This window comes from Myotis davidii, unplaced genomic scaffold, assembly GCF_000327345.1.
Source record: "Myotis davidii unplaced genomic scaffold, ASM32734v1 scaffold556, whole genome shotgun sequence".
NCBI classification, from domain to species: domain Eukaryota; kingdom Metazoa; phylum Chordata; class Mammalia; order Chiroptera; family Vespertilionidae; genus Myotis; species Myotis davidii.
Window position 1 is genome coordinate 924,352 of NW_006287671.1, and position 18,017 is coordinate 942,368.

The 18,017-nt window shown below is 40.3% G+C and overlaps 1 protein-coding gene across 1 annotated transcript in view; it reads left to right on the forward strand.

Moving 5' to 3' along the window:
- The window catches only part of NTRK2 (neurotrophic tyrosine kinase, receptor, type 2), a 326,931-nt gene that overhangs the window by 233,562 nt on the left and 75,352 nt on the right, over positions 1 to 18,017 (forward strand). Inside the window, exon 17 of the mRNA XM_006759498.2 lies at positions 9,204 to 9,334. Coding sequence (XP_006759561.1) covers positions 9,204 to 9,334 — 131 coding nt within the window. The remainder of the gene's footprint in view (positions 1 to 9,203; positions 9,335 to 18,017) is intronic.

Below are 18,017 nucleotides of genomic sequence, written 5' to 3' on the forward strand. Positions count from 1 at the left end.
CAGGAAGGAGTGTGGAAAAGTACATTTTCTTTTCATCTTTAGCTCTTTAGTACTACTTATTTGTTACCATTTGCATGTATACCTTTTCATAATTTTTTTAGGTAAATTAAAAGAAAAAACGCAGGTTCTTTTCTAACATTCAGAGGTTCTGTTTGCAAAGGTAAAACCTAGCAATACATTATGTTGAACCATATGAAATAGCTGTTTGTCCCATTTGGGCCTGTGCAAATAGAAATTTCATTTGGTTCAACCTAAATAGTTTTCAGAGTTTGTACTTTAATGCAGACACATTTTAACGTGAAGGCCCAGTATATGACCAAGTCAGTTTCACTCTAGTATTTTGGAAATGGTATAATTCATTATGTCCAACAAGCCCCTTCTTTCCAACCAACATTTCCAGCCCTGCTCAACTTATAAGGGAAAATTCAAATGGCATGTCCTCCTACCTCAAACCCTATACTCAAATGATTTGCTTTTGCTTTTTTTTTTTCCATTCTAAACATCCTTCACCCTTTATTTTTTACATCGGCCATGGCAGGTTTTATGTTCCATCTTTAACAACTGTTATTGTGTATTTGTTTCATCTCCCTAGTAGACTGACCATCATTTGGGGAAAGATTTGTATTCTATTGGGAAGGACTGCATGGGTTTTGAAGCCAATCCTAACTTGTCTTGCCCACTTTCCAGCTGTGTGGCTTTGGGTAAATTACTTAATATCTCCAAGACTCCGCTATGACATTCCTGAAATGGAGACAATGATGTCTCTCCATCAGTCCATCAGGATGTCTGAATAAAGACTCTATGTACAATGCTTAACACAATGCCAAGCACACAGAAGATGTGCACTTAGTGACTGTTGATCTTCTCTTCCCCTGCTAATCCTTGAATCTCCCACAGCACCAAACATAGTTCTTTTCACATAGATGCTTAAGTGCTGAAATGGTGTGTGTGGGGGGGGGAGTTGATTGAAAGATGCTGTAAGTATTGTGAAACCCTTTGAAGAAAATAAACTTTAGCATTACCTTTTGAAATATGAGTCCTCAAATAAGCATGTTAAAAAAATATCATAGAATTCTGTTTTGCATATTAACTGGGCAGAAGGCCATGGAAACATTTGGGATGTACTCCAAAATCTTGTCTGTGACCCTCATTCTTACAGACTTTGGCCACATGTCATTGGTTATGAGCTCTACTGAGCATCTGCCTTTCTAAGGAGTTTGGGCAGGGTCTATAGCTGAGGAAAGCAGCCTGGGAAACTGGCATGGAATTCTGGACCTCATAAATGCCCATTGACTTTTCATTGCCTATAGACTAAGTGCTTGCCCTTGTGTTCAAAGCTTTCCTCATAAGGACTCTAACATGCTTCTCTCAATGACTCCATGGAGCTTCTTCCAAGTTGTCCATTCACGTAATGCTTGGCTTGCTCCTCTCATCATCATTTATCACATTTTGATAGAATTATTACTATTTCTCTTACCAATTCCTGCTCCCTCACTAGAATATATTTACAGAAATTGTGTTATATGTACATAACATGTGTATGTTACATACATACTTCTGTTAGGATAAATTCTTCAAAATGATGACACTGGTGTGGTTTGTGAATTATCCCCCCAAACAAGATTTCTTTTGCAATGGGAGGATTTATGTAGAGGTATGTTGATAAAGGCCAACTAACCTGCAGAAGTCACTAGGAGAATGTAGCAGCTACTAGAAGAAAAGTATTCATGAGGAGAGCACAGGAGTGGAGGACCCCAAATGATAGAACAGATACCAACATAGAACCCTCAAATTGAGGTTCGTGCACACAGCTTGGGAAGACGGTGGTAAAGGAATGGTTTTCATCCTCGGGAGCAAGAAGAACTTTCAGGCTCAGGGACACAGGGCCGAAGGGGTAGGCAGATAAGACTGTCTGGCCCACCTGCCAGGATTGTACAATCACTCTGCATAATTATTCTTGAAAATACAAACATTGCTGGGGCTGACTGACAAGTATTGTTCCAGCAGGGAGGGCTGTCAGGGTAAATCAATCCAATTCTACCACATGCCAGTGTGTAGAACAGATATAATTTTGGCTGTTAGGGGCTGTCAAAGCGAGGGATGTGCCGTATGTGTATTTTGAAGTGTGGTGTTCCCGTCAGTCTAACAGCTTGAAAGATTTCTGGGGCTTTCCCCCTCCTTGGCTGTTTTCTACAAGAAGTTTGGGTAATTTAATTTCAAATAACTCGATTGCATTTATCTACTGTAATGATTGGGTTAAATTAAGCATTGCTCCTGCATGCCCTACAGCTGTTCTCTGGTTTAGCATGGGGGCATCAAATATGCTTTAGAAGGAAGGGGCCATTTGCTGCCATCGGATGTTGTATGGGGCATCCAGGTTGGTATCTAGTACCCTCCCAGGAGTGCTGAGTCACCCTGCAAGAGTCCATCTTGTCTATCACCAGACCCATTTCAAAGCTTAGCCCAAAGGCACACCATGGGGCTCTTGGGAATCCCTTGAAGTCCACTTCCTCCTTCAGTGACTCAATGCTGTGATGAACATCCAAGATTAAGCCCTCAAAAGTGGCTCACTCAAAATCTTTGCTCTCTGTTTTAGACTTTTTCTGCATCCTCCACCGCACTGTACTCTCAGGGTCTTCTCCAAGAATCTGTCTTGCCAGTTTTCCTCCCACCCTCCTTTTTTCCCTCCCTGCCTTTCTTTTGGTGCCTGTTTAATTTCTTACTTCCTATTATTCTTCCTAACATATACACACTCTCAAATTTCTCCCTCCTCAACCCCATCACCAACTTCATCCTCTATATTCACTTGTCTGCATGACCTCCCACATGTGTAGGCTTCACTTACCACTTCCAGGTCTTCACTTACACTCACCCCTTGCCCCTGGCAGTCTGACTTTTGCTCTGTTCAGCCTCCTTGTGGCTCATTCTCCTGCCTCTCTGATTCCTCCAGTTTGGTTTTGTTCTATGGCTCATTGTTCTTTGTTTTTCCCTGAAAACACAGAGGATTAGTACCTGGCAAAGTTCTCTGTTGTATTTGGGGGCAAGGACTTGATCTCCGCTTCCCTAGGGGCAGTCACTCTGAGCTGTGTGCATTTCAAGGATAAGGGGCTAGAGAATGAAAATAAATTAAAACTGGATGGTGCTCACTTTCAGTCAGCAGAGGCCTCTGTGCGAACAAGCTATAGCTACACCCTACCTAACTTCTCTGGCTCCAGTTGCCCGGCCAGCATAATCTAATGATTTGTACTCATCACTTTTCTCCCAGGCTCAAAAGTCTGTCATAGCTCTAGATAGGGCTCATATACAGAATGAAGTTGTGGAATGTGTGTGTGCTGGAGCTGACCTGATGCCATTTAGCTCAAAAGTATTCATTTGAAGATGAGGAAATGAAGGCAAAGGGCATTGACATCATTGTTCAAGAGTCCAGACTTATTAGTGCCCAAACTTACTACCTAGTGAGGTAGTCAAACCCCTCTGTCATTTAGGCTTGTCCTACTCTTAGAGAATATCATCTACACTCTCTTCAGGAATAAACCAAGAGAAATCACTATTTCGCACATATACTCTGAACTTCTCCCCCTACCTCAAATACCCTCTTTCCCACCATTCTTATCTCTTGTTCAATCACATCTATTTTTAAATTTTCATGTTATTATTTATTCATACTTTAGATTGCTTAATAAGTCTAGACCCAGCAGTGGGTATGGGGAAATTATACCTATTCTTCATCTACATCCCCAAAGCAATCTTGAGTATGCCCACAGACATTGATTTTTATGTCATGATGTTAAGAGTCGTGGACTCCCTGTGTAGTGCTTTGACTGGGGGTGGCTTTTGTGTCATATGTTTATCTCTTACTGAGTTATGCTTTAAGAAATAGTCTTTGGAAAATCACTATTTACTCTAGGGCCTTTGTGAGGACTTCGATCCCCTGTGTAAAATTTATTCAAAATATTCCTTGGAAAATGAGATGCTATGAAGAATCTTACCACAAGGAGTTTCTGTACTTTTACTTTGAGTAGTAAACATTTTGTGAATTATTATGTTTTTCTTTTGGCTTCTGATACCGGGAAGTTCAGGGTCAAATTATGACTTAATTTTAATAACCCTGTGATACCCTAGAATTTGCATGTTTGTATTTCTACTGAATACCTTGCCTTCATCTTCCATGCCGCTTTCCCTGATGATTCTTATTTAAATTTTGGTTTTCCTTGCAGGGTTACGTAGGGTACCTAAAATCTTTTATGAAGGAAGCAAAGGTGAAAGGTGTTACAGATATACATATTTTTTTCTGCCCTGTTAGATTTTGAGTTTCTTGATTTTTTTTTTGAAGAATTTCAATAAATTAGAGTCTATTTTACTCATCCTTTTATCTAGGCCCTAGAAAAATGCCCAGGCCATAATAGGTGCTTAATAAAGTTTTGCCTAACAAAATTGCTAAAAGTAGACTCACAATTCCCTAGGTGGGCAAAGTTGAGTTCATACACTTTCACTTTGTTTTTTTATAAGAAGGCCAAGGAAAGGTAGAGTGTTGTAGTGAAAAGAACTCAAACTCTGCCTGTTACCAATGGTACAAACTTGAATGAATTAGGTAGCTCAGCTGATCCTCTTCTTTTTACTTTAATCAAAAAATGGAGATAGGGATACCTTACTAGATTGCTATGAAGATTGATAACCCCCGTAAATCTCTCAACACATTTTCTGGCTCATAATAGCAATCAGCACGTGTTAGGCCCCCACTTCTCTTCCTCTCATTTCATTAGAAATAACACTTGGAAAAGGATAAGTGGATGACTCTATGACCGTAAGTGAGTCAATTAATAGTGGTGTCATCTGTAGAATAAATGTGACTATTGACCTCATTCAGAAGGATATGAAAATTAATTGATGGTAATGCACATTGGGAATTTTTGCTGAAAAGTGCATAAGAATGGCTCAGTATTATTACATTTTATTTCATCATTAATATTATTTATGAATATTTGGCCGTGTCTTGTCCTGGTGCATTTTATGTCTGTGGTCTTAATTGCATTTATTTCATTTTAATACCAACTTGTATCTTCATAAAAATGTAGATGAAGTTCAAAAACATAGTTTCCATCTTTTACACAAATCTATTTTTACAAGTTAGATGGTTTTACCTGTTTCAATATGCTACCCAGGAAACAGGCATCAAGATAGATAGAAATAATTTTTATTAATTTTATTCAGATCAAGCTTAAGCACTTTCTAAGGTATTTAACTTTTATAGCCTGCTTTTCTCACTCATATTTTATGTTTATTTGCTATTTTTTAACGAAATTCTTCATTATGAGATGTTTGGCCCATTTCAGACGATAAACGTGAATGTTTGAAACATTTCTACTGGAAAAGATAATTAACTAAATGAAACACCTGTTACTATTTTAATCTCAGGAAACGCTCACTGCCTTCAGTCTCAAATGGGCCTGTGCTACAGAGTCTGAGGGTGGCTCTTCTGAAGGTCAGGACACCTGAGTCCTAGTTGGGCCACCTCCTAGCTGTATGGCCCTGAGGAAGTCACTGTCCTGCCCCAAGTCTCGCCGGTCAGCTGGTCAGCTGTTAAACAGGAGGGAGTCAGCCTCACAGAACTTTAAATTCTCTTCCCATCACAGCACCCAGCCCTCTGAGAGAGAACCACGTAGGCAACTGGCCCTACATTTAGGTCTGTAGAGAAGAAGAGAGATTGCTCCTAATACAGAATATTATCTTCTGAATCCATGTTACATTTTACCTTCCTGTTCAAAACTTTAAAATATCTTTCTTTTGAAAGGCAGATCACTTAGTAGCTGGCATGTATGAGAAACTCAAGAAGTGTCTCAATTCAAGGTCTGTGTGCTGAGTAGGACATGTCGACTGGGTCAAGGTTTCCTATGAAACCTCATTTCTGGGGAAACGGGAAGGATACATTTCTTACTTCAACTCTGAGTAGACAGGAATTTAATTATTTATTTATTTATTTTTAGGTTCAGTGGTAATGGTTATAGACACAGATTAATACTTTATCTATAGCCTGTGTGTGTGTGTATAAAATTTACTTCTGGGTGATATCAATACCAGGAATTCAATTTCGACCATCTGAAACTGCCGGTATCTCTGTAAACTACAGAAGCTACTTTATGACAAAATGCGTTTTTCAGCGGCTGTAATGTAATGCTAATACAGAACCGGAAATCTACTCAGCTCTGGTCCACATGAAGCAAAAGACAAAGGGCACCAAATTTCCACTTTGGAAAATTTCATTAATGACAAAGATGGCTAGACAGTTCACAGCTGCTCATCTTGATTGTTATTGCTAGTTATCAGTTTCTCCCTGGTTTTATAAAATAAATTTATTTGCACAATAATCTAATCACACACTTTATTTTGACTATATTGATGTACATAGATCAGTCTGCAGACCACATGTGTTTGGCGGTATATTTCCTACACCACGTATACCTCTTATTGATGCCCCCTTTTCTTTTGGCAAGGTGAAAAATGAAACTTTATCGATAAAGCTTTTTTTAAATCAATTTTTCCCTTCAAATCTAGGAACCCATTTATGCTGGAGTTTGGGCATTTATTTATTTTTTATTAGTTATTCGTATTGGGTTTGATGTGATTTTAATCAGGTCTCTAAGATTCAGAAGAGAATTGACTGACTTCAGGGAAAGAAAGTGTGTAAAGAATCGACATGCTTACCTGGTGGTTTATTTGTTATAGAGTCCTTAGATTCACTTCACTCAGGATATTTTGTATAAATGAATCCAAACACATAGGGCTCTGTAAGGCAGTGATATTCAAAACGCTAGTCAACAATGAGATAAGGAGCTTGTCCAGAATCAGAGCACTGCTTCCTGTATTAAGAAAGTCTTGGCCCTAGAAAAAGTCACCTTAATGCCATGCATTCAGCCAAAAACTCCCACAGAGCCTCACCTCTGAACTGCAGAAGAAATGGCGGCCTAGTGTTTCTACAGATTAGGCAAGTGACTGAACCATTCTCTGTGCCCTGCACACTGAGAATGATAACACTGGTGGGGTGGAGAAGGAATGTGTCAACCAGGAGCTCAGTGTGTGAGAGGAGGAACCAAGATGTCAGCAGTGAGGGGCAGAGGTGGTATAGGCTTCTGGCGCCCTAAGATAGATGCTTTAGGATAGCTAGATGCTTTAGAAAATTTTGTCTTTAGCCATAGTTCTATAAACTTCTTTCCAGCAGGAGAGAGAGAGAGAGAGTAATGGCCAGAAATCACACACAAGGACCTGAAGTACCTGCAGATAAGGGGTAGGGATGGCTGGCATTTGAGAAAGCTGTAGGGGAAAGGCATAGATGTCCTCAGGGCATAGCCAAGGTTTCAGTTGAATCAAGGAGGTAGAGGGAAATTTAAGGAGAGCTCACGGATGATAGGTAGCCATCCCAGAAGGCTCCAAGAAAGGTCGGTGAGCAAGGTGAAGGGATGAGCATTGACTCAGCCTGGGACATTTATGAGCAAAGCTGGGATGAGAGGTTGATTAAGAAGTGATCCCCTGAGAGGGTACCAAGGACTTCCATGGTTATTTCGGGAAACAGGAAGGAGGCAGGTGGGGATGAGTACTGATGCTCTTCGGAGGAGAATGAGAAGAAATACTTAGCTCGGGTTAGTCGTTCTCCCTGCTGCTGACATCTCAGAGAATTCTGCATTGCTTTCATACTCAATAGGATTGTCCACTGACTGAGATAATATGATTATACAGTGTTTGCCTGCTGTGTATTATGATTCAGCACATTTTTCAACAAATATTTTACAGCACCAACCGTATGCAAAGCACTGTGACACACTGTCAGGAATGCAGATACAAACACAAATGGTTACCTGTGCCCCTGGGCTATAGGTTTTACAAAAGAGATTAACTCGCCTTCAGGAGAATACATTGGCAAAAGGCCACCATCCATGTAATCTATTATTTTCCAAGACAACAAAGGAAATTAATACAAACTAGCCATTTCTTAAAGAAAAGAGGCATTTACTGCTTTCAAGGTCAACATGGGAAAACTGGTCTCATCAATTTTAGTTTTGGAGATGATGAAATTTGGCCTTTTGCCATAGCTCTATAAACTTATTTCCTACCAACTTTTTCTCCTCCTTTGAAAATGTTTTTAAAAAAAGAAAATGTAAATTAAATGGGATAGAAAAGTTAAATACTTGCCTTGATCTGGTTAGAGTGTAAAGTAAATCAAGTGGCTATTTAATTCCCAGTGAACATGTGACAACCATGGACTTAAATATTAGATTTAAATAGGGCAGCTAATTCTCTGCAAGAATTACATTTATCTCTTTATATGGGCACTCTACCTAATGAACACATTTCTCTCCTCTTCAATCCGGGAGTTGCTACCAGAGCATGAGATATTAATATACATTCCTAGACTCATTAATATTGTTGCTCATAAAAGACCTTTTGATTTTTATCACCCTGAGTTCCCAGAGGCCTGTGGAAACCATCATTGCTTCAAACCACATGAGTTACCAGGGGAAAAATCCTATTAAAGTAAAACCTTAATCACCACTTGCATTTTATATCAAGTTATATCTAAAAAGAAACTGTATAGCATCTTCATCAACATAGAATGGATAAACAAATGGCAGTACAGTCCTCCCACAGAATATTATAAAGCAGTAAAAGCAATGAAATCACTACTACACACACTGTAACTCAATAAAATTTAATCTGAAAGACATTGTTGAATGAATGATGCAAGATATGGAAGAATACATATAGTATGATTCCATTTATGTAGGTTCAAAACCAGGCAAAGCCAAACAATATCTTGTTAAGGATATATCATTAGTAGCCAACCTAGGAAGGAAATGATTGACGCAAATTCCTTTCCCCACTAGACATGTGACTGACAAATAGATGCAAAGCATCTGGCTTGTAAGAAAGAGGCCTGCCATTAAGGCGCATTTTTTTTCGCATTTCTCCCCTTTCCTAGTCAGTAGAGTCCATTAATGACCTTCTGCAGCCAACAGGCAAGTCCCTAGTTCACTTCTATCAACGACAATAAATGAGCTCTGGAGAGCAAGCCAACTGTGAGGGTGGACATTGGGCTTCTCCTCTGCTTTGCTTTGTGCAGAGAAGAGCCCGGACATGAGCCCTGAGACTCCCCACCCTCTGCCTCCCCTCTGTGTGCTTTGATTCTAATTTCCATTCTCTTTGTTTCACAGTTGTTCAGCACATCAAGCGGCATAACATTGTTCTGAAAAGGGAGCTAGGCGAAGGGGCCTTTGGAAAAGTGTTCCTAGCTGAATGCTATAACCTCTGTCCTGAGCATGACAAGATCTTGGTGGCTGTGAAGGTAAGAGAACACTCCAGAATGTCTCGTTATCCACGGTCTCAGTAATGTGTTGAAAGTGTTACTTTTTTATTTTAGTGGCCAATTCAGGAGCATGTCGGTTATGAAGGATGTATTCAAACTCTTTTAACTAAGTGGACAGTGGGAAGGATATTTGGGGCATTTCCAAGTGTCCCTAGGTTCTTTCTAGGGGCACCTAAAAAGGCTGTAACTAGCTCTGAGTGACTCTTTCAAGTCAATTTTAACTAAATTTCAGACAGAAACCAACCAGCTAAGGCTTGAAGACTCAGCCTGTCTCCCCTGACTGCTTGGTGCTTGTGTCCAGCTCAGCTACACCTGTTCTCACGTTGAGGTTCCGAAAGGGAAACTATGAATTCACTCCCTCTCTCAGCCTCTGTTCCACTGACATCTTCTGTTACACCTTGTCCCTCCCAAATGTCTCCAAGGCCCCAGGATTGTATGTAGTATATGTGTCATTTTATTCTGGGATGAGTGGCATTTCTTGTGGATTCTGCCACCTTAGCAGATACAAGGTTTTATTAAAACAAAGAAGCCCTAAAGTCCTTTATCATAGCCATTTTCTCAGAAACTCAGAAAGGAGACCTGGTCTTCAATACGATAAACATTACTGAAGGGATAAAATTTACGCTGAGCTCTCTAAAACACAAGAAGTAATAAAAATAACACAAAAGACTCTGTAAATCTTTTACATATGCATTGTCAAAACAAAAAAACAACAACACCATGGTATTGAATAACATTTGTAAAACATTTAAAAGAGGCATCTATTTATAAAATCAATTAAGTGGCAAATAAACATGGACATGGCTAATGTACTAAAATGCAATTCTTTAGCTTAATATAAGATGATTGAATTTTGGCTTTTTGTTTCTTTGCTTCTGCCAAATACAGAATATTTATATGAATAGCATTTGCTTACTAGTGAGCAGATCAATTTGATTTTTTAAAAGCAAATGTATATTTCATTACTGTTTTACTTAGCATTAAAATAATTCAGCATATACATAATGAGTAACTGAGGAGAGAGAAAATTATTCTTGAACTTACCCATCCTGCAGACTAAACACAGTTTCTGTTAAAGTCCACTGAAATGCAAACTGTGGGTTTGCTTTTTTCATCATCAAAAGTAAGTAACCCCAGTGGCATCAGCATTCCTAGACTCTCAGGAAAGGCTCCTTAAACTTGCACTTTGGGGTAAATAAAGGTCAGACCTTTCTAAGGATGGGAAATGTAATAGCCATCCAGTAAACATTACCTCACTCAGAAAGGCAAATGGGGCTGGTGAGACAGTAGGAAAGAGAGGAGAGGAGTGAGGAGGAGAAAGCTGAGGTCAAATGGGTCAAGGTGTAAAGTAAGAATCCTGCAGTGACTTTGGGATGTTTAATCCCTGTTGCTGCAGTTGCTTCCTCTTTTCTTTCATTTACTCAAAAAGTTTGTTGTTTTTTAAGCACAAGTTGTTCAGAACACTTGGCAGCATTAAATCTGCAGTCTTTGCTTTCTTCTCCTGCTATCTTTTTTTTTTCCTTTGGATAAATAAGACCAAAAGGTGCCTCTATTTTTATAGATTCATACACTGATCAAATGTTAGAACTGAAAGAAGCTTAGGGAACATCTAATTCTGACCCAGCCATGTGTTATAGACAAGGGGACTGGCCCATGGTTCCCACTGTTGTTTGGGGGCCACAAGGGGGCTAGGTTGGGCCTTCAGACTCTGAATTTATTTTATGGGCTCATAAGGTAAGAGGCTTTGAAGGTGAAAAAAATCCAGGGAGATTAGGGAATCTTAAGTGACAGTGGAGGAGTAGGTGAGAGACCTCAGCTAGTATAGAGACAGATACACAAAATTCCTTGGTATAGCCTTTCATCTTCATATCATTCCTTATTCTGCGCCTGCCTCTCAGTACTTCTTGCAAAGTCCTTAAGGACAGGATGCTGCATAGCTAAATCTAGGGTACCCTAAACTCATATGATACATTTCCTGCCGGGGATCTTGTTCCAGCATCGATAAGGGTTCAGGAAATCTGGAGAAGGCTGTGCGTAGATTAAATAGGAGTCCAGAGAAGAAATATAATTTTGAAAGGCATTTGGGGGCCAGAGGAGTTTAGCTTAAAAGAAACTAAGATCTAAGTCCTAAATTCTCTGGTCTAAGGTCTAAGGTCCCCTCATCGCAGGACCCCTTGCTTTTTATTAACACAACTTGTCCTGAGGTGAGGCAGAGATAAACACTTCAAAGGGTATACACAAACATTGTCAGAATGGGGGAATTAGCCTATGGCTGTTTATGTGTTTGGCCAGTAGGAGGCAATAATATGTAGATTTAGATGCCTTTTAGTTGTCTGGCAGCAAACAATCCATTTAATGTATCCTATTCAGGTTTGGGGAAATGCCCTTGCCACTACAGATGATTCAGCCCTGCTGAAAATGCTGGAATTGGTTTCTGGCAATTTCCTCCCAAGCACATGCTAAGATAGGACATTAGGGCTTGGGCTAGTAATGACGAAAGAATAGCCAGTGGCAGGAGGGTAGCCAGCTGTCCTGCCCATGGCATGCTTCTACCTGGCCTATCTCCCATCACCACTGTCAGGCTTCTCTATGGTTTAAATCCCCATCAGAGCCCTAATTCTACCTGTGACCCAAACACAGAATCTATACCTCATACGCTACCTGGCTTTGCCAAGTAAGTGTTTACAAATTAATGACCTATGAAGAATGTTTGCTCTTTCATCAACACTGCTAAATAAAATAAAACAAAATGGATTTGCCCCTTTATCAAAACCTGCCTTATTCTCTTTGCTAGTCTCCTTCTTGAAATGCAAATGAAATTATTATCTTAAGTAGAGTGTACAACATGCCTACAGCTTAAACATTTATTCCAAGGTCGCACACCTAAGAAGTTTCATCTCACTGACCTTGACTGTGCATTTTTGTTGAAATCAGAGGATTTGCTGGAATGACTACAGGCTTCCAAGAGGATGCTTGTTTTAACTTCTAGAATCCAGAGGCTGCAGCCATACACAGAACAAGTCAGATCTTCCATATACTCTAGGATAAACTGGATCAAAATAACACATGGACCTTTCCTGGAGCTGCCTCTCGCCAGCCTGACCAGCTCATTTTTAGGGCGGTGGGCCCATTGGACACCTCAAAGACTATCTAATGAGCCATGGTTCAGTCCTGGCCAAATAAAGGGATTTTTCTAAGGAATGAAACAAATTGGTCACAGCTTCCAGAGTCTGCACAGCCTGTCACCTCTGAGGAGTGGCTGCTAGGGCTGCTCTTCCTCCATTGGAGACACTCCGGGACGTTTGAAGCCTTTCTGCCTGTTGCCTAGCAACTCCTGCAGCATTGATTATGCATGCTAAGGAATAGCAGCTATTGTCCTTTTTCCTTCTCTAGAAGGAGCTGTCTGATTTGAAATGTAAGACTTTGCATTCAGACTGACAGATGTCAGGGTCCTAGAAATTCTGGTGTCGCTTGCTCCAAATGACTTAAGAGCTCGAGGGGTCCCAGGAACCAGTGTAAGATGGAAGGAATCCTGAGGCATGTGCAGGCCACTCAAGGGCACATGAGGCTGAGCTTGCCTCTACCATTGCTTGTTCAGATTCAACTGGATTGCCCTTTTCTTGATATTTTTGGATGACCTTTGTGGGGTTTTTTTTAATGAAATGGATTTATCAGCCATTTATCCTTTTACACTGAATTATAATTGAAGAACCCATAGAGGATAAGGAGCAGAGAAACCAGTCTATGATCAAAATGAGTTACTTTGCCTTTAAATACCTCAATTGCCAAGAAAACACTTCACTGTAGTTTCTCTACATTGAATGCATTAACTATGTTAGCTCTATCCAACCTCCATTTCAATAGCTACAATTCCTACAATGTTTTTTATATTATGAATTCATGCTGATTTTTTGTTTTTTAAATATAGCCATAAGTGTTGATGGATTGATGACCTCTTCTCACCCTCTCCACAACTCAGGTGTATTTCTAGAAACATCAAATGCCTAATATGAGAGAGACCTTAGAAATCATGCATATAACCATAGTCTCCTGTTCAATAAATGAAAAAAACAAGAACCAGGGATGTCAAGTTAAAGTGAAAGAGAGAAAAAAAAATGCTTTTTATGTTTCTGAATATCTTCTTGTCAATGCAGGGAATAATGATGATTATCTTCACCAAGGGTTTTGGAAGAGTTGATGGGTAAACCCTCTGGCACATTACCACGAGACAGCCACAAGTACCATCTGCTTGTTGCTGCCGTTCTATGTCTAGAGGGTCCAAACCAGGCCCTTGGTCTACATGACTCCCACTAATCCATCAGCTCTCAGTTCAAGGTGCTGCTCTAGGGGAGACTTCCCCTCGCCTATTCCCCCATTAAGGCCATACCTCCCTATTATATGCTATTAAGGCATCTATACTCGTCCTTTATAGCATTTGTCAAAGTTATTCATTATATATGTATTCATGGGTTCATTTAATCAATGGCATGAATGTCTGTCTCTTCCACTAGAGTGGTATATTCTTGAGTGTTGGAACCATGTCTTTTAGCATATGGCCTAATTTGTAGTAACATGCAGTAAATGCTCGTTAAATAAATGAAGAGATGGATGGATGGATGGATGGACGGATAGACTACAGAAAAAGTAAAGAGTTGGCAGTTGACATTTCTAGGTAAGGAAATGATTTGAAGAGCTATTGATAGTTATGGAGATTTATAACTGGGAGGAACAGTAAAGAGGACCTGTATAGAATAATGTAATCTAATTAAGAATCATTTTAGAAAACATTGAATACAGATACATAGAACTGTTATTGATATTATTTAGCTTAACTCCCATATTGTGCCAATGAGAAAACAGGAACCTAGAGAAGATAAATGACCCACCCAAAGTCACACAGCTTGGATGAGGTCATTTAATGTCAGGCCTAGGACTAAAACTCAGGCCTCACTTTAGTGCCCATTGTGCACCACACTTTTATTTATTAAATTTTGCACGTGCCCTGGTAAACCAAATTGAGAAAATTCAACATAATACCACTTGTCAAGTAATATAAAGAAGGGTGTTAGTTGTGCTCATTTGCGTGTAAGAGATACTTTTTTATGTTTTCCAAGTAAAAATGTAATTCAAGGGAATAAGTTGGAATAAGAAAAACTGGATCCTGGAGTGAGGGCTTTGGCTTCAACAAAACATCATAATCAGCTTTAATAAGAAGAGCAATATAATGCTCATAGGAAACCAACTCAAGCTGGCTAAAGCAGAAAAGGGAATTTATTTCTCATGCTACTGGAAAACCATGTCACTGGCATCTTAGCTCCCAGCATTACAAGATCCAGGGGATCAATTATCTATCTATCTATTTGGCTCTACTTTCCTCTCTATTGACTGCATTCTCAGGCAGGTTCTTCTGAAACCACAGTAAACACTTGGCAGTAATGTCTCTGCTTAGATCCTGCCATCCTAGCAACCCCAATGAGAGCTCTTTCTTCCCAACAATTATGCAAAAGTCCATGGGCTAACTCTTACTGGCTTGCCTTGAGTTGTGTCCCCTGGCCCTATGACCAAGGCAATAGAATATTCTGATTATCCAGGCCCAATACACATGCATATTCCTGGAAATGGAAGACTGGGTCAATGCTACCCAACACACATGACTGAATGTGGGGTACTGGTTTCCAAAAAGGATATTAGACATGCTATAGCCAAAAGTAAATAGGAACTGCAGGGCAGCTACGCCTCATTGTGACTACAATAGATGGGATCCAAACATTCACTCAGAATTTGAGATAGTCCCATGACTGTCTCTTCTTTACTCTCACAGTAAGAGCCACCGGGGATCGTCCTCTAGGCTTCCCTGCTAATGTAGTGCAGCTGTCTCTTGCCTTTGCTGTTCTCTAACATATGACTGCTGCTTCCAAGCCAATCGTTGCTCACATGGCCTCTACTACTCACATGCAGAGTCCTCAAGAAGGAAAATACTATGTGTGCAGTTGTTCCACTTAGTCTTTATTGAAGGCCATCTACCTGTGGTCTAACCATCCAAGGTGGTCCTATGGCACAGATGAGGCCACCTATGGGAAAGAAGTAACTAGAGCCAGTTATCTCAGAATATGCTTATGGGCAGAATAAGGGCTTCAAAAGGAAAGCTCATCCTCTCCAATTCTGGAATAGTGAAATTATTCTTAAGTGGGAAAGTGCATCAAGTGTTCATCAATTCAAGTGCTCTACCAAGGCAAGTTCATTTCTAAGACAGATGGCTATTTTCTTTTTGTCTTCCCTTTTTTGTGTGACAGTCATCATAGCCATCCTCACATCCCAGTTAATGTGAAGGCCCTCACCCATTCCTCCCATTCCTGTGCGTCCTCTCAGCCTGTTTACATCAGCATGTGAAATCCTTGTTCCTGCAAAATGGAAACGAATGGTAACAAGATTAGTGCATTTAAAAGAACATTTGTCAGAGAGAGAACCAAGATGGCGGCATAGGTTAACGCCGGAGTTTGCCGCCTCGAACAACCATTTCAAAAGTGAAACTAAAAGACGGAAGGGACATCACCCAGACCCACAGGAACGCTGGCTGAGTGGAAGTCCTACAACTAGGAGGAAAGAGTAACGTATACGGCTCACATGGCCTCTACTACTCACATGCAGAGTCCTCAAGAAGGAAAATACTATGTGTGCAGTTGTTCCACTTAGTCTTTATTGAAGGCCATCTACCTGTGGTCTAACCATCCAAGGTGGTCCTATGGCACAGATGAGGCCACCTATGGGAAAGAAGTAACTAGAGCCAGTTATCTCAGAATATGCTTATGGGCAGAATAAGGGCTTCAAAAGGAAAGCTCATCCTCTCCAATTCTGGAATAGTGAAATTATTCTTAAGTGGGAAAGTGCATCAAGTGTTCATCAATTCAAGTGCTCTACCAAGGCAAGTTCATTTCTAAGACAGATGGCTATTTTCTTTTTGTCTTCCCTTTTTTGTGTGACAGTCATCATAGCCATCCTCACATCCCAGTTAATGTGAAGGCCCTCACCCATTCCTCCCATTCCTGTGCGTCCTCTCAGCCTGTTTACATCAGCATGTGAAATCCTTGTTCCTGCAAAATGGAAACGAATGGTAACAAGATTAGTGCATTTAAAAGAACATTTGTCAGTGTTTCCCTAAAAAAAATGTTTGTATACCTTAACAGGGCATAATGTTGAAGAAAGCACTATCAATTCCATCTTTACATGTCTCTAGGAACAGAAGTTATAGAACTTGTAATAGTGGTCTGTTAAAAGACTTAATCATCTTTATGGTCCAGACATTGCTTAATTGATTCCTGTTGATCTTTGGTGTAAGTGCATTCTTCCTGGTGTGTGTGTGCATGCGCATGCCTGCTCACAGATACTGTAGGGTGGAGAACAATGTTTCCTTGCAAGAATCCGTACTGCATTTGAGTCAGGTAGGCTTCAGTCATTAAGTCCCAGTAAGTTCAACTTTTAACCTTTGATGGGAGATCTGTTTTTTGTCTTGTTGACCCTCTTGTCTGGCTTATCTCCAATTTATCCCCATCTTTTCATTAATGCTAAAACCCAAACAGTGCATTTTACTCTAAGGAAGACTCATCTGGCACCAAATGTAGCTGGAGGGTTCACTTCACCCCTCTGTATCTCTGGAACATATGAACTGTGGTAGTTGTGCTGCTTTTTAATTGACTTGAGCATGATAACCTAACTTGCAATTGAGTCACAGTCTACATCTCCACCAGCTCCTGCGTAGCTGGTGAAATTGACTCAGACAAATATATGCTGGCATATTTGAAGCCTGTAAACCTATTGCCATTTTCTACATTGGAGGCCGACTTCCTATTCACTCTTTTGAGTCAATATTTCTCTATGAGTTATATCCATACCTTTCAAAGCATTTATAACATGCACCTTGATATAATATGCACACATAAACCATTTTATCCCCCAAATTATTGAAAGTATTTTAAAATATGTGAATTAGAGCTTGGCTTCATGTTTCTCACTGGATGGTCAACTTCTTAGATTCTGAACCATTAGAGTCAGCATGGCTATGATAATAAATGTAGCAGCAATCAACACTGTGGCTATGAACCTTGTATTTCAGGCTGTCACTGGTACGTAATTAAAGTCCTTGCAAAGGCCAGCTATATATGACTGAGCTGATATGCACAGAGTGTTAGTTTTTAATACACTGTGAGCACAGTCTGAGTGTTTGTGATCATTCTTTTTTTTACAATCATTTAGTTCATTTTTACATTTGTAGGAATGTGAGGGAGTTACCCATTGCACTCTCTTTAGTTTCTAAGATTTTATTTTTATCAAGTTCTCCCTATTTCTGAATTTATTAAAGTACTAGAGGCCCGGTGCACAAAAATTTGTGCAATTGGGGGGCCCCTCAGCCCGGCCTGTGCCCTCTCGCAGTCTGGGACCCCTCAGGGGATGACCACCTGCTGGCTTAGGCCTGCTCCTCAGGGGATTGGGCCAAAGCTGGCAATCAGACATCCCTCTGGCAGACCGGCAGCCCTCGGGGGATGTCCACTTGCCAGCGGGGAGCAGACCTAAGCTGCAGTCAGATATCCTTAACACTGCTGAGGAGGCAGGAGAGACTCCCACCATCACCGCTGTACTGGCAGCTGTCAGCCTGGCTTGTGGCTGC